Genomic DNA, 24,304 nt, shown 5'->3' on the forward strand with positions numbered 1-24,304 from the left:
CAAATAGTCCTGAGATTCAGTACTCTACTTCATTTAAATGCCCTTATAAGATAGGTCAGTTAAATTGAAAGATGTACTCCTACCTCTGCAAAAGAAGATTTTGGCATCCAGGCTACTAAAAACTTACTTGGTCAAGTGTGGTCTGAGAAACGGAGTAGTCTTCTATGTGGAGTCTCTTCTTGTTCTGGGAGAGAATACTGAATATTTTGGCCAGGGAGGATGGTGAAGAGGGAAGTTGGTACTGCAGCATATTCCGATGTTTTTCCTTCAGGACACTTCCAGGGAAGGCATGCCCAAAGAACTCCTCAACAGGCTTCAGGTCTGGGTTTGCCCCTGCAATTCTCACCACTATGGTGTAACCATCTCCAAATCTGCAAACAAAAATGTCAGTACAAGAGTTAAGGGCTTCTGAATTACAAGTGTCCTAAAAATCCAGCAGCATTTCCTACAGTCAGAATAGCAATGGAAATGCTGCATGAGGAACTAAGCCTAACTGTATCTCCCTAAAAATGCAAACTCTGTGGTGTAAGCAAAAAAACACCCCACCTACCTGTTTTTTAGGTGCTGGACACTGCCCAGACACCTGAATCGCCCATTGACCATTATTGCCATTCGAGTGCACAGGGCTTCACATTCTTCCATGCTACAAGCAGAAATAACTTCATTAGTGCTGCAAACAGCATTGAAGGGCAGAGCAGAAAGGCTGAGCTTAGCATCCAGCCCTGGCAGATGTAAAAGCCAAGGTATGACACAAGTGGGCTGCTACTTACCTGTGAGATGTGAGCACCACTGATCTCCCCTCCTTGATTACACTCAGAGCACAGTTCCACAAGAAGCGACGTGCTTTGGGATCCATCCCTGTTGTTGGCTCATCCTGCAAAAGGTATACAAAAACCAGATTGGGCTGCTACATTCTGATGAAAAATACCTCATCTTTGAAATTACCTGTCCATTCCTGACTATGAAAACATTGAAAATAAGCAAGTTTGATTTATTTCCTAAAATGACAAAGTAATTTATGTACTGGATTTTTAATTAGTCTTCATTTCAACATGCTTTTCTATTTTTCAAGAAAAATATTGATGAGCAAAGGTTGTGGACTCACCAGGAACACCACAGGTGGCCCTCCAATGAGAGCAATGGCCGTGGAAAGCTTGCGTCTGTTCCCTCCACTGTAATTCCCAGCGTATTTTTCTCCGTATTTCACAAGGCCCAGTTTCCGAATTGCCCACTCGCCAACCTATGACACACAGCACAATACCACCTTCAATCAAACATTGCACAAAGAGTTTTCGTACAAACTTTGGCTTCAAAAGCAGCTTTCAGAAGGGCCATTCATCTGAGGATCTAATGTGGCATGGAAATGGATTTTGAAACACCCTGTGCACCTCTGGATCAGGCTATATGTAACTCTGTCCCCAGGAGGCCTGAAAAATCAAATTGCTGCAGCTTGTCAGTTGGTGGGCACAAGATCAGCATCAGCTGAGCCACATTAACCATCAGTCTAGTGCTTTTAGCAGCATCAGCTTCAGTGAGCTTTCCTATTACTGTGGGCTTACAGCAGGGACATGGACACTACTGACCCACAGCTGTCACACCACAGTGCATCTTAGCCCTCTGGATAGATGGAATTTGGTTTGTTTCCACCTTAATAGTGCCAACAGGCAGGCATTGCTGCCCTGCAGTGTGTTATGGGGAAGAGATTCAGCTACTACTTGAATCACACCCAGAACTGGGTCCCTTTTTATGTGGAGCTGGTAAGAACATCATATGGAAGAACTTGGCAGCAATCTTAGAAGGAGACTGCAGTTTCCACCCATCCCATCTACCCTCACAGAAGGATTCAAGTTACTTGGACATTAACCTAGATATCATCTACCTAGAGCACTCAGGTCTTCTACAGTAAAAACTGTTAATTCCAGGAAATAGAACTGAGAAGGGTGCTGCATGGTACTGGCAGCAGTCATCAACTGCCTAAAGACTGTTACTGTAACCTCATCTCTGAATGCTGAAATAGCAGCACTTTAATGATGCACTATGATCAAATGGAAAGCTTTTAAAACTCAGCACAAGGCTTATGCTAAGTTATAGTGTGTTTGTTTCCAGGTACTTTAAAGAATTAAGACTTGACAGTGAGTGAGGACCTGCATGACCTGCAGGTCCACAGCCCTTAAATTCTTAAAGTAAGAAAGTTGTTCAGTGGAAAAGAGCATTTGCTATGAGAACATAGGATCCAAATTATTTGCCCTTCCATTTTGTACAGTTTTACAGGCAACACTGAAAAAAACAAGGGAATTCTTGGGTTTCCCTGAAGGAAAGAGGGGTGTCGCAGACATTTCTCCACAGAAATCCTTTATTTCACATTTCTGTCTCTTCGGGAGCCAGAGGCCCCCGAAGAGAAGGTAAACAATTATTATCAGCTGCTGTGGAATGCAATAGGATTCACCTTGATTGGCTCATTTTCTATGTTTATAATTAAGGGCCAATCATCAGTGCAAGCCAGGGGACTGAGTCCCTGGACACAACTTTGTTGTGGATTCTTTTCTATCTATTCTTAGCTTAGCTAGCAGCTCTGCAAACCTCTCTCTATATTCTATTAGTATAGTAATAATGTATTATATATCATATATTAATAAATAAGCCTTCTGATCAAGATACAAGATTCACCGTCTCTCTCTCACCAGCAGCGGCCCACTCAGGTCGCTGTAATATCTGGTGACCCCTCGTGTCAGAGCAAAAATTAATCTGATAAGACCAGAGGAGCAAAATTGCTGCACTGGGTAAAAATCCTGTATGTGTAGCATTTGATGGTTGCTCTGAAGCGACCTCAGAAAGTGGATTCAAGCCAGGAGCTGAAGAACCGAAGATCCTGATTCGGACAGAGTTCACAGCCAAGGCTGACCACAAAGAGAATCTTTCTTCTGGAAAACCATCAGGAAAGATGATGGAAAAGAGCAGCAGACCTGTGGAGCTGGCCAGAGCAAGCTGGACTCTTTCAAAAGGTACTGTTCACTTTTCTATCCCTGATGAACCAGCCCTTCGTAGCTTGTGGCTGTTTGTATGGCAGACCCATGCCTTGCCAGAAGAGATTCAATTTTCCTCTGCAGAGGAAAAAATCATAGCCCTCTGGAAACATTGGTGCAGAGAAGATGGTTGCTTTTTGTCAAAAACAGATATCTATGGGTTCTTTCGATGGGCAAAGCTTTTTGGGTTCTTTACTGATATTCTGTATGCTTTGGATGTTTTTGTCTGGGAGTGCATGGACTCGATTATCCAGCGCGTCTTCAGTAAGGGACGCGTGTTGCCTTCTATCTACCCAGCATTTATAAAGCTTTTCCCTGTCTTGAAACGCAGAGCAGCTTGTTTTCAATGGATTTCTAACTGTTATGGCCAAGCTCCGTTTCCACCGCCCTTGGTAGAAGACCCGGTGGGGGAGGACTTTGGGCTTTTTCCCCCCCCCTGCTTCGCGGCGGGGGGGGGCGAAACTTCGCGGCGCGAAGAAGATTTTTTTACTCTTGCTCCGGAGCATGCTCAGATGGAGCCTCCTCCTTCCCCCCCTTCTCTCTCTCCGGGGGGATGGGAGCGGCCGCTCCAGCCAGCGCCGGCCTCTCAGACTCCGCCTTCAGAAACGGGGGCGGCACCGGTCTCCGAGGTTTCCTCCATGGCCCTGCTAGAGCCGTCACTCCAGGAGATCCCGTCTCCGCCTCTCCAGGAGGTCCCGCCCGCGGTTGCACCGGCCTCCCTGCCCCCGCAAGAGCCTGCCTCGGAGAAGGCAGAAGAGACAGCACTTCCAGCGATTGACCTGTTGCTAAGCAACAGCGACGCTCTGCCGCTGTCTCTCCCAGCTCCGATGCTGCCCGTGTCGTGTCTGCCGCCGCCTCCAGCCGAGACAGTTCCTGTTCAGGATGGGGCTGAAAACGCCGTTGAACCTGCGGGACCCTCGGAGCAGCCCGCGGGATCAGCGCGGTTCCCTCCCCGGTTCCGGCTCCCTCCCCGGTTCCGGCTCCGTCCCCGCTGCTTCCACCGGACGTCCCAGCAGCCGCCCTGGAGGCTGGTCTCTCCTTCAGTGGGGCCGGGGCTGCCCGCCACCTCACTCTTGTGGCAGTCTGGCTGCCGGCTTTCAAGCTCGGCGGTTTGGGGGGTGGTTTTTCGGGGATTGTCCCATGGAGGCCGCCGCCCCTCTTGTGCCCTAGCGGCGAGGGGGAGGGGGCTCCCAAAAGTTTTGCCTTTGGTCCCCAGCCCAGTGGGGGTGGTGCCGTGATGCTGTGGGAAACAAACATTCCCAGACCCGAGATGAAGATTCTCGGGGCAGCTTCTATTTCCCTGCTGCTGGCATGCCTCAGTGGTTTAGGGGAAAGGAAGCGTCTCACTACCCGTGCTGCCATTGTGCTAGCAGCAAAGTTCAGGCCTGCGGGAAAGCACAGCCTCCCTCATGAGTTTGGCCTGGGATGCTGGGCTCAGGAAATTCCTGGGCCGGGCCCGCTGCGAGGCCTCTTGATGTTTCTAGGGGTTCTGGTTTGTCCTACCGGTCCGGGTCCCCCTGTGTGAGCCAGTTTTGGGGTTCCTGGTCCAGTATGGGCCAGGGCCCCCAGGGCCTTTTCTTTCTCTGGCATTGCTTTGCTTGGCTGCTGCTCTTTTGCTTTTCGATAAAAAAAAAAAAAAAAAAAAAAAAAAAAAAAAAAAAAAAAAAAAATTTAAAAATTAAATAAAAAAGATTGAAAATAGGCGGGCAGCAGCTCTGAAGTGCTGAAGCACTGAAGGGCCAGAAAAGGACATTCTAAAAATTGTTCAAATTGTTTCAAATTGTTTCAAATTGTGTTATGCTGTTTCAGGACCAAAAAGGACTCTCAGATGTCCAAAAGAAACAACTTCAGCTGATGGACTGTTCCTGAAACTCAGCTGCATGGACTTGAATTCTCTTTGCATTGTTTCTTGCAATTTTCTTATACTGTAGGATTGTTTTAGTGAATTATTAGTATTCTATATTTTATAGGTGAAGGAATTTCCTGTTCATTCCACATCAGCATTTTTCTTTTATTTTTATACAATTTAGAAAGGTGAGATGTCGCAGACATTTCTCCACAGAAATCCTTTATTTCACATTTCTGTCTCTTCGGGAGCCAGAGGCCCCCGAAGAGAAGGTAAACAATTATTATCAGCTGCTGTGGAATGCAATAGGATTCACCTTGATTGGCTCATTTTCTATGTTTATAATTAAGGGCCAATCATCAGTGCAAGCCAGGGGACTGAGTCCCTGGACACAACTTTGTTGTGGATTCTTTTCTATCTATTCTTAGCTTAGCTAGCAGCTCTGCAAACCTCTCTCTATATTCTATTAGTATAGTAATAATGTATTATATATCATATATTAATAAATAAGCCTTCTGATCAAGATACAAGATTCACCGTCTCTCTCTCACCAACTGCGACCCACACAGGCCGCTGTAATAGAGGGGGGCAAAATTCACCATACAGTATCTTCAACAGCTTCACATCATGGCATTACATGAGTTGCAGGAAGTATGCATGCAAGCAAGAACTTGCAAGTTGGTCACTGGGGTGGGTCCTGTGGTGTTTCACTTACCTTGCAGACTTCTTTCTCCGGAACACCTCTCAGGAGTGCAAAGAACTCCAAGTGCTCTCGCCCTGTCAGCAGTTCATTAACAGCATCAAACTGTGGGCAGTAGCCCATGTTCTGATGGACTTCTTGGATGTTGGACAAGATACTGTAAAAGAAAAATACCTTTGTTAGGATTTCATGAACATATGCTGCTAATTTAGATGTTAAAACAGCATGAAACAGTGTTCCTGGAATTACTGAACTAACAAAAATACAGAATCATAGAAGTCCATTTTGATCAAGTCACTTTTTATCTCTCTCCCTTTTCTCCTCCTTAAAAAAAAAATAAAATTTAAACTCGGAAGAGCTGCTACATAGCAATAACTACCAGACTAAATCAAATTTCCTAAGCCACTGACGTACTTTACCAGACTCAAACAAGGGCTGAAATAGATGCCAGGAGTTGTAAACAGGAAAAGTGGAAGAGAATTTTGATGTTTTAAGAGTTTTGAAAAAAAGCTGTTAAAACTAGAGGAGAAAGCAGAGAAAATATACATTGTCTTTCACCTGTTTCCTTTGAGGAAAGCTTCTCCTCCCGTGACATCTGTATCACCAGTTAGCATCTTAAAAGTGGATGACTTGCCAGCACCATTTACTCCCAGGAGTCCAAAGCACTGGGGATATAAATGTATGAGAACAGGATCCAACTGCATCATTTTCAGCACTGACAAGATGGGATAAAGCAAACTTGACCCTCAGTACAGCTAGAGGGACTCTGAAGTCCATTTTCAGAAAAAAGACTTCTGCATTTTTATTTAAAGTATAAACCTTTAGGCTGGGAATATGAACAAACTGATGTCACCTTGATACCCTATCACTGCAGCTGATCTGTGCCAAATCTTGCATACTGGAGTTTGGCTTCTGGTCCCAGACACTGAGAGTTTATATCTTCTTCAAACGTAGAAACACATAGAACCAGAAACTGCTTCAGTTTCTACTTTCCTTTGGAGCAATTTGAACATTTATCTGGTTTTGATCTTACTCTACCCTGTGCTGTCTTGTGGCTCCTAAATACTGCAGGAATAGCAAAACAATCCATTTAATGAATAAGCTTACCTCTCCAGGAGGGATTCCAACACAGATCCTGTCAACTGCTGGCTTTCTCTTCATTCTGTAAATCTAAAACCATAAGAAAAAAGAATGAGAAGGACATTGTCAAAGAATTCTAATCAGAGCTGTACATCTGCAGTACTCCCAGCTCGATCCCACTAAATTCCTCTGATAAGGCACAGGGAACAGCATAGTTTTGTGTTAACAAGTACAAATTCAGAAGTTCTGTCACCTTGGTTAGCTCCTTGATTTCCAAAATGTCACTCTGTCCTCCTCCACTAATTATCCTCTGCCTCTCTCTGGTTACATCCTCGTCTTCATCATTCACAGGAGGCAGCTTGGCATAGACAGGCCTGAAGAAAGCAACATGATAAAGTCTTAGCGGAAAATGACAGGGCCTCCCTTCATAGGTAGTATTCTCCCCATTTCATAGGTGACACCAATGAAAACTTCACCTGCCTGTAGCAGCACAGTAGAGAGGACAACCTACCTGGGTTTGATGAAGAACCTGTACTGGATGAGCACTGTGATGAGAAAAAACACCACGCCTTCTACTGCCATGGCAAAGAGGTTCCTTCCCACCAGGTCCCATGACAGAGGAGAGACAAACCGATTCTCTCCTGCCAAAACATGATTAAAAGCACAATCACTTTTCCAGAGCAAGCAGAGCAGGCTAGCATTTCTTCCAGCAGAGCTCACTGAGTTGGACACTGGGACAACTGATGATCAGCCAGTTACAGGAGGGAAAGTTAGACCACACAAGCGGCCCGCCGTGGCTGCAAGCCATTTTTTACTGTAGCAAAGTTGGGACTCAGGCCCAGAGAATTCAGTCTGCCAAAGAGCTAGCCCACCTGTCCAAAAGCACAGTGAAGTGTGCTTTTGGACAGGTGGGCTAGCTCTTTGGTGAAGCACAGAAAGACTATGACTCAGACCTGACATCTGCATGCCAGAAAAAAATCCATCCAGCTCTCCAGAACCTCAGTCATTCCTTACACTATGCCTAATGACATCCATACAATTGTCTTTATGCATTTTTATTTAATGCTCTTAACTCAAAAATCTTTAGATCTACCTACCAGTTTTTCTTAACAAGTTAAGTAAGAAGGGACAGCTATGATGACTTGCCATGTTTGACGAGGTCTGTGCTGCAAGCTGAGCACTTTCAGCTCCTGAAAAGTTATCGGAGCTTGTCCGAAGCAGACACTTACCAAATCTCTCCAGAGCATCAGCCATAGCCTGGTTTTTCACCATGTCAATGAGTCCCCGGCCCAGGCAGAAGTGAGGGAAGATTAGGAAGACAGACTTCAGGATGTCATTGATGTCCTTCAGCTTCTGTTAAGAAAAAATTCAAGTGCCAGTGAGCCAGCTGAGCAAAAAGCAGCCACCACCTCCCAAGAGTGACCCATGTTGTCACTGACCCCTCCTTCCCTTTCCCAACACTGCAAGCCCACAAAAATCCAAGGATTAGACATGTTCTCCCAAGAGCCAGGGCCACGGCTTCTTTGGGCAGTCAGTCTTGTTTGTGTAGCTCACAATGCTATTAACACAAGCAAACTGCAATAAAATGTTTTTCCACACACTCACAGTCTAAAAGGCAGTGTCTGCAAACATTGACATGCAAAAAGGCTACTGGCTGAGGACACACAGAAGTTTAACTTGAACAGACCGGTTATGCCAGAGGCTGCAGGGAGCTCCTCCCTGTCCCCTATTGGAAGCACTAATACTTTTCCATTGCTGTCTCACAGCTGGCTTAGTCCATGAATTGAACTGATAGCACCCTGAGTTCCTGCTCTGCCAGGTACTCATCTCTGAGCATGTACTCATTGTTACTAAGCTAGAATAGGCTTTGTAACAAAAGGAACCATCAAGAACTGCACCCTTATGCCCACAGGAAGAGGTACAATCAACAAGTAACTCCCACAGAGTCTCCTGAGCCTCCTCCCACAAGGAACACTTCACACCACTGTGGGTCAAACTGTGCTTGCAAAGACATCTTGTGTTGTCTACAAGCATGAGAGGAACTTGGTACCTTCCCCAGGAGGCATTTGGTGTTGAAAAACTGAAGTGAAGTGCGTAAGCTGCCATGGCTAGAGAGGTGTCTATGACAGGAGGCAAAATTTAGGGCAGCTAAATAGTTGGTGATTAGATGGCCTTGGTAGATGGAAAATGCCCTTCATTAAGAACATACAAGAAATTCTATTTGAACATAAGAAAATTCAAATTTTTTTTTCACCTTAAAAATTACTGAAAAGTGGAAAAAGTTGTCCAGAGAGACTGTGGAGTCTCTCCCTGGAAATTTAAAGTCCAATGGCTCTGAGCAACCTGCTCTTAGCAGTTTGACCTTGCCCCCATTATGAAAAACCAGGCCATCCAAACCCAATACACTGCTGTAGCTGAATCCTGCTCAGAGGCTGGACTAGACCATCTCAGGAGCTCCTTCCCCACCTCTTAACTACTCTGTGAGCTTTTCTAAAGGGGGCTTTAACCCATTTCCATCAGAACCTATGTTTAAACTGCTGCTGAAGCTAATGCATACAGGGCCTAGTTTTTCTGGAGACCTGGCTGGTAAAGGCACCATGGAACCAACGTGGAACTAGAGTGTAGCAGCACAAGACAGTTGAGGAGCTTCTGAAAAAACATACATCATTGGTGAAGAGCTCCAGGACAAAGGTGGCCACGCTCCCATTGATGCCGATGAAGAGATTGACACTGGTCAGCACAACATATGCTGTGCTAGGGATTTTGAACACAAAGGAGGCCGGATACATGAGAGGGGTGATGGACCACCTGGCAAGAGAAAAGGCAGCAACATCACGTAAGAACCTTCCAAGTCTAAGAGCCTTCCCAGTCATCCTCTGATAAAAAATCCCTTACCCATAGAGAAACAGGAGGAGAGCCAGAACAGGCAAGTTAGAGGAGGATACATAGGACTTCTGTTGGAAGCAGATGAAGATGATGACAACTAGTGTGGCTGGAACAATGTAGTTGCACTAGAAGGTGAAAAACATGATTTTAGATTTCTTTCCAGGTGACATAAAAAAAAAAGGAGAGATTTTTTTCAGCTCTAATTCAATAGTTTTCAAAACACTTCAGTGTTCTCAAAACTGTTTTCAAGGGGAGACTCTTAAAAGTATCGCATGTGTGAACCATAATACAGTACACATGAATTTACACTTTTTGGTCCCCCTAGAAGTAGTCAGTAGACTCTCAGAGGTTTCAGGCACCACAGGTTGAGGAAACCTGCTTTGGACAGAGCAGAACAAGGGGCTACAAAAACGAACATTTTTGGGCAAGTATTTTAGAGTGACATAAAAAATGCTAATGACTGAGCTTATGGTTGTCCTTCCATCCTCTGTGGTACTCCTTGACCCAGTGAGATGCACTGCCCCATGAGAGAAAACACAAAAGTCATAGTGTCAGTTGTTATTCACTGAAATAACGCAGTGCCCACTAGAACAAACTGCACTGTGCACTTCAAGACACCCTGGAAAAACAGAACGGAGGATAGTTTAGCCCAGTTTAAGTCCTTACCATATCCCACACAAAGTTGGCCAGCCAGTAGATAACAGGCTTCACACCACTGATGAACTGCAAGTGTTTAGCCTTGCTGACACGCTCCTGAATAAGGAAAACCACAAAGCTGGCAGGAACAAAGGACATGGCAAAGATCACACAGATGGACACAAGGACATCCACAGAGGTGGTCATCCTGGATAAAAAAAAGGAAGAAAGCAAATTGTTTGTATGCTGGTACTGGCTCCTTTGAGATGAAATGAGGCAGCTCATGCAGGGCAAGACAGAAACTATTTCTTCTTCTGCTGTCAATAGTCTGTCCTTATACTCAGAATCCTGAGTAATGAATTACCAAGCAAGATTCTCTTAACTGCACAGTTCTTCTCCAGCCATATAACAGGGGGAACATACACAGTCTGTTGGCATCTCAAGCACAGCATCACAACCTGCAGACTGGTTAATAACTTCAGCATAATAGACTGCTTTCTGCTTTCCTTATTACCACCACATAATCCATTTCCTGGGGTTGTTGGGGTTTGTCATTTTTTGGTGTTGTTTCAAAGCTGACAAGTATCTGCCCATTATCTGCCACTGTTTTATGGATTGAAGGATATATATGCACACAGATTATGAGTTTTGACGATGATTATAGCGAGAGTGGACTAGTCAATGCCTCAGTGAAATTAACCCTGTGCATTACTGTGTGCCCCCTAGCTTGAGACAGTGGGCAAGACTCAACAGGACCTACTGGAGGTTCCTAGTCAAATGGTGAGGATGAAAGAATGACCATATTTATGGTGAGACACCTTTCTGAGGATGGCTGAGAGGGATTTCCTAGAGTTGCAGAAGGTCTGATTCCTGAAAAGGACTGGTTCTTAAAAACTGCAGCTTCCAGGGGCTCAAGGACAGAGAAAGTTTGTACATAAGTGCTGTTCAACAGCAGGTTCTCAGCAGCACAGGTTGCCACCTCCCCAGACCAGAGAAAATAAGACCTGTGTGTTAACAGCCTAAATGGCAGAGGCCACTGACTGTCCACCAGTAGGTCCAAAACCTCCCATGTTGCCCGTTTTCAGCCATCAGCAATGAGCCCAAACCCATCCATAGTCATGTCACAACTTACAGAGCTACTTCAGACAGCTGCTGCTTGGTGAGGTTAAGTGGGTGATTGAAGGCAGTGATCCCATAAGCACTGGGATTTTCACCCTGCTGGAGGTTGGCCCGAAGGATTGCATTGTTGATCACATTCAGGAAGGATGCAATGGCATGCCAGCCCTTGTTGTTAAACCACACCTACAAGACACCACATCAGCATCAAAGGCACCAGGTATATCAGCTACCCAAAAGCTTCCTAAGCCCTTCAGAACATCCCTGCCATCACTCCAGCTAGCTTGCTCAGGGGTAGAACACACAGTTTAATCAATAATCACAAGAGGCTCCTAGAAGCTATCACTGATTCAGCACTGAACTCTTTTGGCATTCAGGCCTAGACTCCAAAGGAGAAACAGATTTTGAGAAGTCCACATAAAACTACAGGCTACATTTACTCCACTAGCAAATACAGAGAACTCTGGTCTAGAAAGTTTTCCAAGACAAACTGCTATGACTCCAAGTTACCAGAGCTTCAAATAGCAGACACAGAAATGAGGATTGGTTGATTTACCTTCACATTGTTCTTTGTATCCAGGCCTTTCATGAAACTTGATAAACTGTTGAGAAATCGATCCCCAGAACTCCCCTGCAAACAGCAAAGAGACAGTTACTTCCCCTCTACGAATGTCTCTATTCATGCCCTGGTCTAGCAGAGACTACACAATGTTTTTCACAGCTCTGACAGCTTTCTGCCAATTCAACAGCCTCTACCCACCAAACTGGAGGTGGTAAGAAGGCTGAGTAACTGTCCTTTCCTTTCTGTAGTCTCACTGGTAAGATGGGTCATCTTATGCCTGTTTTTTTCCCAGCAAAACTTATTAACCAAAGTTGCATGCAACCTTCAGAAACATTGCAGGATGCAGGCTGGCAGACTCAGAGGAGAACAGTGGCCCAAATTTGTTCTGAGCCAGAGCAGACTCAGCACAGGAAGGTTCAGCTGAGGTTTTGAAGATGGCAACAACCACTTCTTAATTCCACAAGACAGCCCACCCTGTCCTGCCACAAAACATTCAGATGTCTGCAATCCCCACTGGTTTGCAACTGGTGCTGGGCAGAAGCCACATCAGCAACATGGGCTGGGCAAGCTTTAGCTGAGTATGTCTCCAAGACTTCTGCTACTCCTAGACAACAGCCTGGGAGATCTCAGCTCAGAGGTAGTGGGGAGAAGTCAGTGAACACAGCTAACATACACATGCTCCTCATTTTATGGCTTCCAAGTCATCTCCCAAGGAAAAAGACTCCGTATTTAGTGCATCCTGGGCTTATGGGGGACAACAGCTCACCTGTGCCAGCTCCAAAATTTTCTTCACCTGTTTAATGGCATCAGTGACTTCATGACCTGGAGGAAGCACGAGGGAACTGCTGGCTCCCAAGGAAAAGCCACCATACCTGAAAGTTCAGATAGAAAGTGATGCTATGACATGACATGATGCTGACAGACCTCCACAAAATGCTACTCCTTATCCCTCTCCACATCCATGTCTCCTCTTCCTGCAGTACACCGAAAACTACCATCTCCACTCTTACATGAAGGGATGACTTTTATTCTCCTACATGGCTGCTTAGCCATGAAGTCTTCTACTCTTTGTTTCTGAGGTTAAACACTCATATCACGAGTGCTCAGTGTGCTGCCCAAAGGCAGCTATTCTCTGCTGCAGGCAAAGCAGGATGTCTCCCTACTGCCCCTGCTTGGAAGAATAGCACCTCATAGAATAGAGTACCAGCAAACTGGTCATGCAAATCTTTTCAAAACTGCTCTCTCCAAAAGACAGACATGCTATCCAGTGCTCTGGGGTTGTCCCAGTTTATCCTTAAACATCTTCCTCCAATATCTGGCAGTTAAGAGTCCTACAACAAAAACTGCAAAGCACAGTGGATGTGTCCTGCTAAATACTATGTTCAAGGTTTAGTGGACATATACAAGCTAAGGAAAATGCAGTAACTCACCTGAACTCATTCACCCAGATTTTATTCTTCAAGCTGCAGAGAGAAAAGAGTTGATATATAATACACGGAACCAGAGGAGAGACAGATCTAAAAAAGCTGCAAGCACATGCCTGGGAAAAGAGTGCAATAGCCTCTGACATCTGATATAGCTCCCATCATTCCTCTTCTGGGCTTCCCCCATAATCTGCCTATGAGGGTCAGCACACAGAACCACCCACAAAGCAGAAACATCACTTGAGCTGAGGATCAGGGCTATCTGAGGACCTGAGGGGATTTAGCTCACTACTGAAGAACTTGGGCTGCCCAGGCTTATTTGCCTGATCTGTGCATCACCCACAGAGCAAGCAGTGCTTGTCAGGGAGGGAAGAGGGAGTGTTCAACAGCTACCTTTTCCCAATGTGTTTGTCAGGGAGGGAAGGGGGAGTGTTCAATAGCTACCTTTTCCCAATGATCTGTGCATAGGTCTTCACTAGGTAGTCTGATATATTGCGGCCGGTCAGATTCTGGAGGATGTCAGCTGTGTCTTGCTCACGCTGGTGTCACCAGTGAAAACACAGATAAATGCTCATCAGAAAACAGGTGCTCAGTAAAATAAATCTTGCACAATGCTGCATGCAAGAATCACACCTAGCTACTCTGCTCCTCATGAGCATTCCTCCCTGCAGTACCACTGTGCCCTTCCTACCTGTGGGGGTGGCAGGCCACCTGCACCAGGGGGGCACACAGGCAGCATCTTCTTGATCTTCTCACTGCTACACTCACAAGATGGGGAAGGGTTCTCCATGCTCCAGTTGCCTTTCAGGAAGATATCCAGCACTGACTCTGGGACTGAAGCAGTGGTCCATTCCTTCTGCCCCACAGTGCAAGGAGTGTCCCTGTGTTTGGAAAAAGGCAAGAAAAAAGCAGTTTTTAAGATAAATATGATGGCCTTTGCTTACAAGAGATTTAAAGATCAAACTCCACAGTCCCCAGCAGAGTCAGTTTCTCAAATGAGCTTGACCTCACAGAGACAAACAGCTCAGAGCAACAGATCAGACTCTGCAGCTTTTAGCAGATCCCACTGCCAAAGAAACTGGGGCAGGCCAACACTGTAGGGCCAGACACTCCCCTCTTTGCATTATAACTAAATGCTTTGTTTCAGTGAGTCCTGGCAGGCACACTGTCCAGAGTTCAGGGAGCATCTGGAGAATGTGCTTAGTCACATGATTTAGTTAAAAGTAGTTCTCCAAGGAACAGATAGTTGGACTCGATTCTCATGGGTCTCTTCCAACTTGAGATATCCTGTGATTTTAAGATCACAGCAGACAATCTTCTTGGATGACTCCTTGGATATATTTCTGCCTTTGGGCATCAAAACACTGCTCTTTCTCAAAGTAGCAGTGGGCAGCTTTTTCCCCATGGCCCATTGGTGGAATAGCTCAGCTTTCATGCCTGTTATGAAGGATGCAGCTTACTTTCCACCACTGACCATTATATCAGACACCTTGTCTCCCTCCCCATCATCCTGTGAACATGAGCTGCAGATCTTCTGGACACACTATCTTGGACTCAGAGTGTGAACATCATCTACGATCACAGACTAGATCTTCAGTGACTTGCTCAAGGTCATGCACCAAGTCAAGTTAGGAAACAACAAATGCCTGTCTGGCTCCCCACTCCTTCTGCTGGTGTTTGTGGGGAGCCAACTCAGGTTTACAATGCAGCTGGAAACAAAGGATTGTGTGGTGGGAATAGCATCAGTCAACAGCATAAATAGGTCCTTTACCATGTTCAGGACCAAACAGTAACTTGAGTCATTTGCTCTCCCCTTTCTATCTCTATCAGCAAGGACTTGCACTCAAACCTCAACTTCCTCACCAGACTGAGGGCTGGAAACTTTTAAAAGAGTTCTGAGCAGAAAAGCTGAATGTAATTACAACTCTTTTGGCTTAAATCCTGCTCTGGCCACGCATTACCACAATTTCCAAAAGTCAGCTAGAGCTACCAGGGATGTGTGTCCTGTTCCCAGACCAGAGTTCTACTTACGGGATGGAATGTCCCTGCATACAACGTGTCCCAAACCCTGGCTTATCAAGAAGGGCATCCAAAAGCTTGTGAGTGCCTGCATCTTCTGGAGCATCATTGCTATGGGAACAGCAGAAAAAACACTATCAGTCAGAGTGGTAACCAGCAGACAGCAAAAGAAGCAACAGAGCAAGGCCAAGAGCAGAGTGAAAGGATGTGGGCGGGGATTTGCCCTTGAAGAATGCTTGGCCTAAGAGCACACACACATTCCAAGTCTTTGTACACAGTATTATTAGGAGAGCCATAGCACCATTCAGAAATGGATATAACCTTGCCTGTTAGAGCTGGCATTTAAAGGTCGAAGAAAAAAATACCAAAACTCTTTTAAAATGTGCTTCTGAGATAAGCACAAAACCCAAAAGGACCTGTTAAAGCAGTAACTCAAGTTTGTGAAGAATATAATTTATAGGCCACACAAAACATACCTAATAAAAGTGTACTGCTCATCATACATCCAGGGTTGTAATTCCAGGCTGGGGTACTTCCCAAAGGGAGGAACAATCAGGCTGAACATGAGAGCAATACACACAAAGACAGCTGGCAGCACAATCTGAAATTGCAAGGAAAAAACATGTCCTTTTAATAAACAAATGTTTCCAGAGGCATCAGGAAGTACATATGGCTCACTTATTGGATCAAAACATTTTCAAAGTTTCCCAGGAATATCTTTGCTATGTACACCACAACAGTGCTAGAAACCAATGCAAGATCTATCTTGTGTTCAATCAGGGAATTCACTTCAGCTGCAAATGTTGTTTCCAAGGGCAAAATTACACTTGCTGTGCAAGAATACTGTAATCACATTGGTTTATCATGCAACACCTTTCACTTGCACAGGCAAGTGCTTCACTTCTGCCCCCATGTGCAGCAAAGGTTAATTTTGGTTATCTGCATTCCCTTGAGGTTTTTAGCCTACCATCAACTCAGACTACAACACACAGGCCAGAGCTGTCCCTGATGATGGACTTCGCTCCTGTTGGAGGCTCTCACCTGGGCAAAAAAACCTTTCCGGCTTCTCTTGGCAATGAGCATCCTCTTCCACAACAGAGCCATGAACTGCTGCTGGGTCAGCTTCCAGCCCTTCATTTGGTAGGAGCCTTTCCCATCCATGCCACTGAGAAGGTCTGTCTCTCTGGATTCTGCTAGCAAGAAGAAATTACCATTATTCAAAAGTTCAGAGATGCTGTCAGTGCTGGAAACACAAGGTGATGGCTGGAGCAGCCACTCGCACCCACCAAAAAAAAAGTGCAGAATCAGGAGAAATAACTAGATAAATTTACATGAATGTGTTTTCTCCCTTCTCTCTGAGCTTTGAATGGGAGAACTGAGCAGGCTGTGCATCCTGCACTGTCCACTATTTCTAAAGGCAAATACATCACCACTCCTTTGGCAGACTCAAGCCTTAAGATCCACAGTACCTATAATATGAAAGAGCATCCAGAGAAAGAAAACAGGCTTGAACTCTAGCAATACCTGGATCTATGTCTGAGTCATTAGGATCAAATGCATCATCTTCTGTAAAGGGACGAAGGCAGCTCTGTCTGTCTCCAAACACACGTCTGTTCCTTCTGGCTGGCAATGTGCCATCTGAAAATGATGCAGTTATGGTTACCTGAACTGCTTCAGTTAATCTCCAGCTAGCCCCAGAAAAAACAAAGCAATATAATTTTCATTTTGCATGTCTTCCATTTGCAAACTGAAGAGTTGATCTGGAGTGACTTCAGTGCAGGTAAAAACGAAACCAAGACTCATTCTGCAATGGGTCATGTTTTATGCACCATACTTTCTGTGATGTCCCAGAAACTTCTTCTAGTTGCATTTGGCACCTTTTTAGTTTTTCTCCCAGGAGAGCAGGCTGCTCTCATCATAAGAAACTCTCACTTTCCACATGAAAGTCATACATAGTCATGTCACTACAAGTGCAATGTGCTGTTATAAGGACTCAGCACAGTGATCTGCTCTCAGAAAGGGAAAGTAATTTGGACGTTACTCTGGTCTGATGTGTCAGGAGTTCTTCAGAGCAGACAACAGTGTCAGTCAAGTTATTTGCAATATACTCCAACAACAGAAACTCTTCACTATCACAAAATAAATATACTACCAACTGAGTCAATTGACCTTTACAGCACATAAAGGCATGCATTAAATACACTAAACCCAGCTACTTCAGGTCATTAAAAATACTAGGAAAGAAGAGCTTCAGTTCAGTCTCAATCAGGCTCTGTCACACCTTAGTATGCGTCACTTCTGTAGGGGACAACTACACCTACCTGAGGTTTCTGCATCCACACCGCTATCATCAGCCACTTTCAGGAAGATCTGAAAAGGAATGATAACTGTCAATGAAAATCAAAGGAGGAGAGATATTGTGGGTACTGCTTCAGAAGATGCCGTGTGAGACTGGCAGGTGCAACGAAGGAACTGAGGATACTGAGTTTATCCTCTGCATGATAGTGACATTGACTTTGTGGCTTCTGTCCAGTTTCAGACTGTCAAGACTGCTACCAGCTGTGCCCCCTTTCCAATATGAGTTCGTAGGCCATCTCAAACATGAGCTCTTTTCTGTATCTCAGAAACAGACCTATTAACTAAACTTGGTGAATCTCATATTTCCCCATGTCTAACAGCTCTTGCTTGAATAGGCACCTTCATAGAGCTTGACCCATGGACTCTCCTAAACCAGAAATAACTCTTTTTTCAAATTGCAGATAACAACCAAGGTCTTCACAGCTCTGAAGGACCTAGATGGCAACATCAGTAAGTGACAAAACCACTCTTTCATCTTCCCTTATCATTCTTTTAAAATAAACAAATAAAGATCCTACACAGAGATAATGTGCATGATACTTCTGTGGTAAAAAAGAGAGACTTGGCAGCTGGATCAGTCACATAGAACAAACCCTGAAACCATAAAAAATCCCTGACAAGGGCATATGTCTAAATTGTTTACATAATGTATGTATACAGTACTGAAATGTATATTTTCAGTTAAATGCAACACAAAGCATGCCTAAAAATAACACAGATATTAGAAGCCAAATCAGGGGCCAACCTACACATGATATCTCAGCAAAGTGCAGATGAGCACACAGGACCTGTCCTTGCCTGTTTGTACCACATTTCAGTTTTTAATGCACACCTCTGTGAGCACACTCTTACACAAGGCAGAAGACAATCCATTCTGGAGAGGAACGCAAAGCTGTTCTGTCAATTTTTACAGGAAGCAATAAGGCTTAATCTCATTCTTAATTATGTCATGATTCCTTCTGCCTAGTTTAAGACAAACAGGAATCAGCAGCTCACTAACCTCCTCCAGAGTAGTTTCTGAGATGCCATAGCTGGAAATGCCAAGATCAGAGAGACGGTCATCAATTTCATGGAACAGCTCCACAAAAGCTCCCTCTTTAGCGGCTTTGTATGGCAAGACATAGGTTAATTCATGACCTATGTCCTCCACCAGTCTTGCCTCAGGAACATGTTTTGTAATGAGATTTGAAATTGCAGACACATCTAGAAAAAACAAATGTAAAAGATAGTTCTGTTCTGGTTACACTCAATGTGGAAAAAAGAGCTCAGCCTTAAAAATCCTGCCAGAAAAGGAGGACAAATAGGACATCTCTGGAAAGAAGCTAATTTCCATGAAGTGTCATTTCTTTTTAATTTAACACAAGACTGGATAAAAGCCTGGACCAAAGCTTGGCTATACTTCTTATGTGCAGAACTTGGGAGAGCTTGTACATGGGACTGGAAGACCTGCAAATAAATCACTGATGTACAGCTCATCAACATTATATACTGCCAACAGGCCATACAACTACATAATATTTGCTTATTATATCTCAGGACAGCTTGAATTCAAAATGGCTCACTCACGAAATGCATTCCAATATTTAAAATACCATCACTGTGAATTTAATAATTTTCCCAAGACTGTAGCTACCTTGGAGCAACAAGGTTAAGTCAGCTGTCCAAGGCGAGCTACAGAGCAATGTCAACTGGAATTCAATCTTAAATTTTTTTCCAAGCCTCACCTATTGTCAATGTGTCACTTTCATGGTCACTGCCAAGGCCAGCATCAGAGCTGCTCTGGGAGACACTGTCATCCTGGTCACAAAAGAGAAGACAAACATTATTTCCTGCTGTTTATTCAAAATGGGGCCTACCAGATGCTGCATACTACTAAGTCCAACCAGATGCTGCAGATGATGACACAGCACTGCAAAGGCTAAAACAGAAGTAAGATGATGGGTACAGAAGTGAGTGTTACAAAAGTATACTTCACTTATTTTGTGTATCTCTGATCAGCTTGAGACCACTGTCACTGAAAGAAACCATAATGGGGATGTATGTCCCACACAACAGTTTAATTAGATATGGTCTGGCACAGTATCCGCCAGACAAGTAACACTTCTTTCAAAGAACAAGGGATTTTCCTTTGAGACATAGAAAATCTTAGCTGCTGCTTCCAAAAAGCCTAAGATTTCATGAAGAAAGAATAAACATGAGCATAAAAGGCCAGCTCTACCTTTTTCAGATAGGAAACTGTGCTGCTGCTGTTTCGGCAGGAGCTCAGAGAGGAATCCACGTCCTTTTTGACCAGGGTCAAATAATAGCCTGTTCCCAGCTGGTTCTTCAGGAAGAGAGAAGAGCCAACACAGCAGAGCTTGCCATGAGAAATTATAGCAATCCGGTCCCCCAGAATGTCTGCCTCATCCATGTGGTGCGTGGAGAGAATGATAGTGCGACCTGAAAGAGAGCAAGGAAGATGTGGCTGCCAAGTCAAACAAACCTGTTTGTTTGCTGGCACACCAAAGCCACAATCACCTGCACCTTGCCATGAAGTTGGATGGGAGGTTGATGCCACAATTTTGGGCCCTTTGAACAAGGCCAAGAGTATGGAGAAGATTCACAACTTCTGTCATGGGTTTATTCTCCCCCTTCTCTGCTGGCTTTAGTCACGCTCAGCAAAGACAAGTTTAATTTCATGTCTGCAAGGCTGGTTGCATGGGGCAGAACAGGACACTGCTGAACAGCAAGGTTAATTTTCTGACTTTAGCTGCCCTCAGTCATAATCCAGTAAAAAAGTTTGTTCATGAACTCTGACATGAATAGGAGGAGAAAGATATATGAGAGATCTGAGCATCCTTGTCCTGCATGGTCTCTGTTCATTCCTTGGCGCAGGCAACAATAAATTTGCAAAGACATATTGCTATTTTGAGAACAGTCCAGAATCAGATGGATTTTCTTTTGCCTCCCACAATACATTTATTAAGAGTAAAGATGACATACCTTGCCGATACTTCAGAAGCAGTTCCCATATTCCTCTGCGAGAATAAGGATCCACCCCAGCTGTAGGCTCATCCAGAATGACAACTTTGGAGCCACCAACAAAAGCTAAGGCAACAGAGAGCTTCCTCTGCATGCCACCTGTCAGGCACAAGAAGAAAGAAGTGTTCAGGCTGATGCAGAGATGAGGTGAACAGCAATACTTGCAGTATGAAGGATAATGAGCTCTCTGAAAGAAAGCAGACTGAGGAGAAAAAGTACTGCTGCTGTTTCAGGCATTCAGGGTCCTACCACTTTCTGGACAGTGGATAATTCATCTGGATAGTCACTCCTCAGTGGAGTCTAACTCTCCTACTGCAGGGAACCACACCTTGCACGCCCACAGTGAACTATACTGTCTCAGCACCAGGGGTAGCAAATTGCCAGCTTGGAAGCCTAAGAATATTTGGGGATCTGGAACACAGGTCTCCAGAGCCTGAGCTGCAGAAATAAGTCTCCATGAGACTCCCCTTCCATGAAAGTGTTCCAGAGGTAAAAACAAGGAATTATATTGCATTCCTCAATACTAAAGTCAACCATGGTCATCTGCTCTCCCTCCCTGAAGTCAAATGTGCAGTCTGTACTGATACTTGAGTAAGACAAAGGCATGTCAGTCCCTCTAGTATCTGGTACAGACTGACACAGGAATTCTGCCCCTACTGAACAAAGGAGAAGGGCACTCCAGGTCACCAACTGAAGGGGCAGAAGTCAGTATAAGGAATGCATGTATGATCTGCAAACACCAAGAGACTTTGTAGACTATGGTCCAAGCCACCCTCATGTAAACTCATAAACCCCAAATATATGAATAAACTTTGGACAACACACAGCAAATGTAGCTGAACAGTGTCATGATGGAAAAAAATACACAATACTCAGAGAAAGTGAGAGACTTGTTATGGCCATTGGATAGCTTGAGACTGTGCAAGATTGTGATGTTTAATAAGATAGATTAATTAGGTACTTAATAAATAAGTCACTTCCTTAAATGCTTAATTTTATAGTAGGCTATATATAATTGCAGGATTCCATCAGGGTCCATAACACAGCCTCTGCAAAAGCCAGTGGAGTGTTTCTGAGGCTGAGAAATGTAGAAGATCTGAACCTACCAGAGAGCTTGCTTGTCCTAGCTTTCAGTTTGTGAGGCAAACCAACATCTGTTGCCATCTGATCCATCTCCTCTTTCACCTTCTTTTCTGGCAGCCCTTTGAGCCGAGCATAGAACCAGATGTGCTCCTCCACAGTCAGCCTAGAGAACAAATGTAGCCTCAGGGCAGAGTTGAAAGCACCATACTGGGATTCGTCCCTTTTATTAGCATTACTGCAGGCATTTCTGTTTCCTCAGGAAAACATCTTTTAAGGCTGAGGTTTCAGGAAGGAGCCACAGACTGAGTGCACTCAGTTTGAGCCTGATTTCCGGGTGCGGCTCTATTCAGCACCCATGTAAATACTCTTTTTTTAAGGGTGCTTGACAGTACGACAAACAACCTAAATCAGTAGGCACCAGGGATACACTTGGCCTAGCTGAGTGGAGTACATTATTAACAGACATGAAAGATGAAAGTGTAAGCTCTTGCTGGTCATTCCCAGGCACTTGGGAATGTGCTAATAAACAGAATGTTCTTGTACCAATCCCACACACTCCACTGTCTCACACCATGTGCACACAGAAAAAGGACTGTCAAAGCCAAAAGCACACTGCTGTATCCTAGAGAACCCAAACATCTGTTAGATACCATCAGTCCTACATATCCCAGATGATACTCACAAGTCAAACAGCACATTGTGTTGTGGACATACACCCAGGTTCTGCCTGATGGTGCTAAGCTCAGAGCGGATATCTTTGCCCAGGATGAAGGCTGTACCCGAAGTTGGGGGAAACAAGCCAGTCAAAATGGACCTGAAAGAAAAATAGAATAGATCAGCAGGTTCCGCCACTAGGAAACAGTGGAAGGCTGAATTAAGAGTAGGTGGAAACCCTGGGGAATCCCATATCTAGAAAGTAGCCTGAAAAACATCTCACTAATGGATTTTAAATAAACCAAACCACAAATCAGCTCCAGTGGTGATCAAAGAACACCCACATAGCTGCTTGAAGGAAAGATTTTTTTTTTCCTCTAAAAGCTTCTTATTCTTTCAGTACCAACTTGCTTTCTTTCACTGGTAAGTCAGAATCATAAAGGGCATTACTACAAAATGCCACCTACAGATTCATTTGACCCAGCCTCAACCTGAACCTCCTGTGGTTCCAGTCCCCTGTATCTGTAAGGCAGCAGCACAACTAGACTAAATCAGCAGAGGCATTCTAGTCTGCACCAGCTTGCACGCTCCAGTTCTATGGCTACCTCTACTATATGGATAGGAGTTGCAGTATTCAGTCACTTTCCTACTGTCTGAAACCATTATTTTGTTCTTACATGGTAGTGGTTTTCCCTGCTCCATTATGTCCCAGAAAGGAGGTGATTTGTCCTTCATAGAAGTTGAGTGTGAGACCATCTACAGCAACTTTCTTGCCATCACGGTAAACTTTGACCAGGTTCTGGATGGAAACACCAAGACTCAGATGCACTGGCTCTTCTTCCTTGCAGACTGAAAGAAAACACAAAGTAGAGAGATCTGATAGGTTTTAACAGAAATTGCATAGGAATTTAATAGACATCATATTGCCCTAAGCCTGTGAAGGAATGAGCTATATGAAGACTGGCCACTTTATTCCTCAGACAGAGGAATCTTCAGCAAGGTTGTCATTTAGCTATTGTCTCTCTCCTGAGCTAATTTGGGAGCTGGAGACCTTCAGTTTTATTAAGGTCACCAAAAATACAAGGCCTTCTCAATTCCATGAGCCTGGAGTACCCAGCTGCAGTCAGGTAGGCAAAGTACCTTGAGTTTATCCAGATGCACCCACTTGATCAGCATAGCCAAAGAGTGATAACAAAAGGGTGACCAATTTCACCTATCCATGCCAGTACAGCTCCTGCTGTCCTTGGACTATCATTTCAGAAAAAGGCAGACCTTAATACTTCACTTTCAAAAGGCTGTGTCCAGCACTTACCTTCTGAAGACCCCTTCTGGTCAGGATGGGGGTGCTGTCTGTCCTGTGGTTCCTCCCCAAACCAATATGACTTTGTGAAAGGAAAGTACCAGGGTCTGGGAATCCCATACTGGCCTAAAAACAAAAGCATTACATGAGCCTGAGTGCATCTGTCACTTTTCTTTAATTAGCTTTCAGAACAAGAAGGGAAGTACTCCACCCACATGAGGTGAGGCACAAAGGAGAAATCCTTCTGTATGAAGACACTGACAGAGTCTGGGTAAGAGACATCTAACCTCACTTTAGGGTTAAAAACCCTACGCTGAAAGGTACTTAGTGGCACATGTGGTACTATACTCAACTCCTCTCTTGCCTCACAGTCTGTGAACTTTGGAGGAGGGAACAAGTCAAGTACAGCAAAGCTTCTGGGGCTAGATCAGCCATGGCCACAATGGGGTCATGCTTCTGTGCTGGGCAACACTCACTGCTAGCAGCACCAGCCTTGCTCTGATGCTGGTTTTGCTCCATGACCTTTGAATAGCTCTGCTTAAAAATGGGCCAAATTTGCACCTTAGCAGGTGAAAAGGGTGAAAGGATTTTTTTAA

The 24,304-nt window shown here is 44.6% G+C and overlaps 1 protein-coding gene across 1 annotated transcript in view; it reads right to left on the reverse strand.

Moving 5' to 3' along the window:
• ABCA1 (ATP binding cassette subfamily A member 1) overlaps positions 1-24,304 on the reverse strand; it is a 95,019-nt gene that overhangs the window by 3,277 nt on the left and 67,438 nt on the right. Inside the window, exons 18-49 of the mRNA XM_058824349.1 lie at positions 23,721-23,834; positions 23,086-23,257; positions 22,437-22,568; positions 21,778-21,917; positions 20,633-20,770; positions 19,869-20,089; positions 19,375-19,447; positions 18,651-18,853; positions 17,614-17,662; positions 16,817-16,930; positions 16,334-16,485; positions 15,769-15,893; positions 15,305-15,403; positions 13,965-14,154; positions 13,718-13,812; positions 13,280-13,312; positions 12,616-12,721; positions 11,844-11,918; positions 11,304-11,473; positions 10,202-10,379; positions 9,545-9,660; positions 9,313-9,457; positions 7,879-8,002; positions 7,161-7,290; positions 6,903-7,023; positions 6,677-6,739; positions 6,128-6,234; positions 5,585-5,726; positions 1,106-1,240; positions 771-874; positions 551-643; positions 128-371 (exon numbers count right to left, since the gene is read on the reverse strand). Of these exons, the coding sequence (XP_058680332.1) occupies positions 128-371; positions 551-643; positions 771-874; positions 1,106-1,240; positions 5,585-5,726; positions 6,128-6,234; positions 6,677-6,739; positions 6,903-7,023; positions 7,161-7,290; positions 7,879-8,002; positions 9,313-9,457; positions 9,545-9,660; positions 10,202-10,379; positions 11,304-11,473; positions 11,844-11,918; positions 12,616-12,721; positions 13,280-13,312; positions 13,718-13,812; positions 13,965-14,154; positions 15,305-15,403; positions 15,769-15,893; positions 16,334-16,485; positions 16,817-16,930; positions 17,614-17,662; positions 18,651-18,853; positions 19,375-19,447; positions 19,869-20,089; positions 20,633-20,770; positions 21,778-21,917; positions 22,437-22,568; positions 23,086-23,257; positions 23,721-23,834 (4,103 nt within the window). The remainder of the gene's footprint in view (positions 1-127; positions 372-550; positions 644-770; positions 875-1,105; positions 1,241-5,584; positions 5,727-6,127; positions 6,235-6,676; positions 6,740-6,902; positions 7,024-7,160; positions 7,291-7,878; positions 8,003-9,312; positions 9,458-9,544; positions 9,661-10,201; positions 10,380-11,303; positions 11,474-11,843; positions 11,919-12,615; positions 12,722-13,279; positions 13,313-13,717; positions 13,813-13,964; positions 14,155-15,304; positions 15,404-15,768; positions 15,894-16,333; positions 16,486-16,816; positions 16,931-17,613; positions 17,663-18,650; positions 18,854-19,374; positions 19,448-19,868; positions 20,090-20,632; positions 20,771-21,777; positions 21,918-22,436; positions 22,569-23,085; positions 23,258-23,720; positions 23,835-24,304) is intronic.

This window comes from Ammospiza caudacuta, chromosome Z, assembly GCF_027887145.1.
Source record: "Ammospiza caudacuta isolate bAmmCau1 chromosome Z, bAmmCau1.pri, whole genome shotgun sequence".
Taxonomy (NCBI): Eukaryota; Metazoa; Chordata; class Aves; order Passeriformes; family Passerellidae; genus Ammospiza; species Ammospiza caudacuta.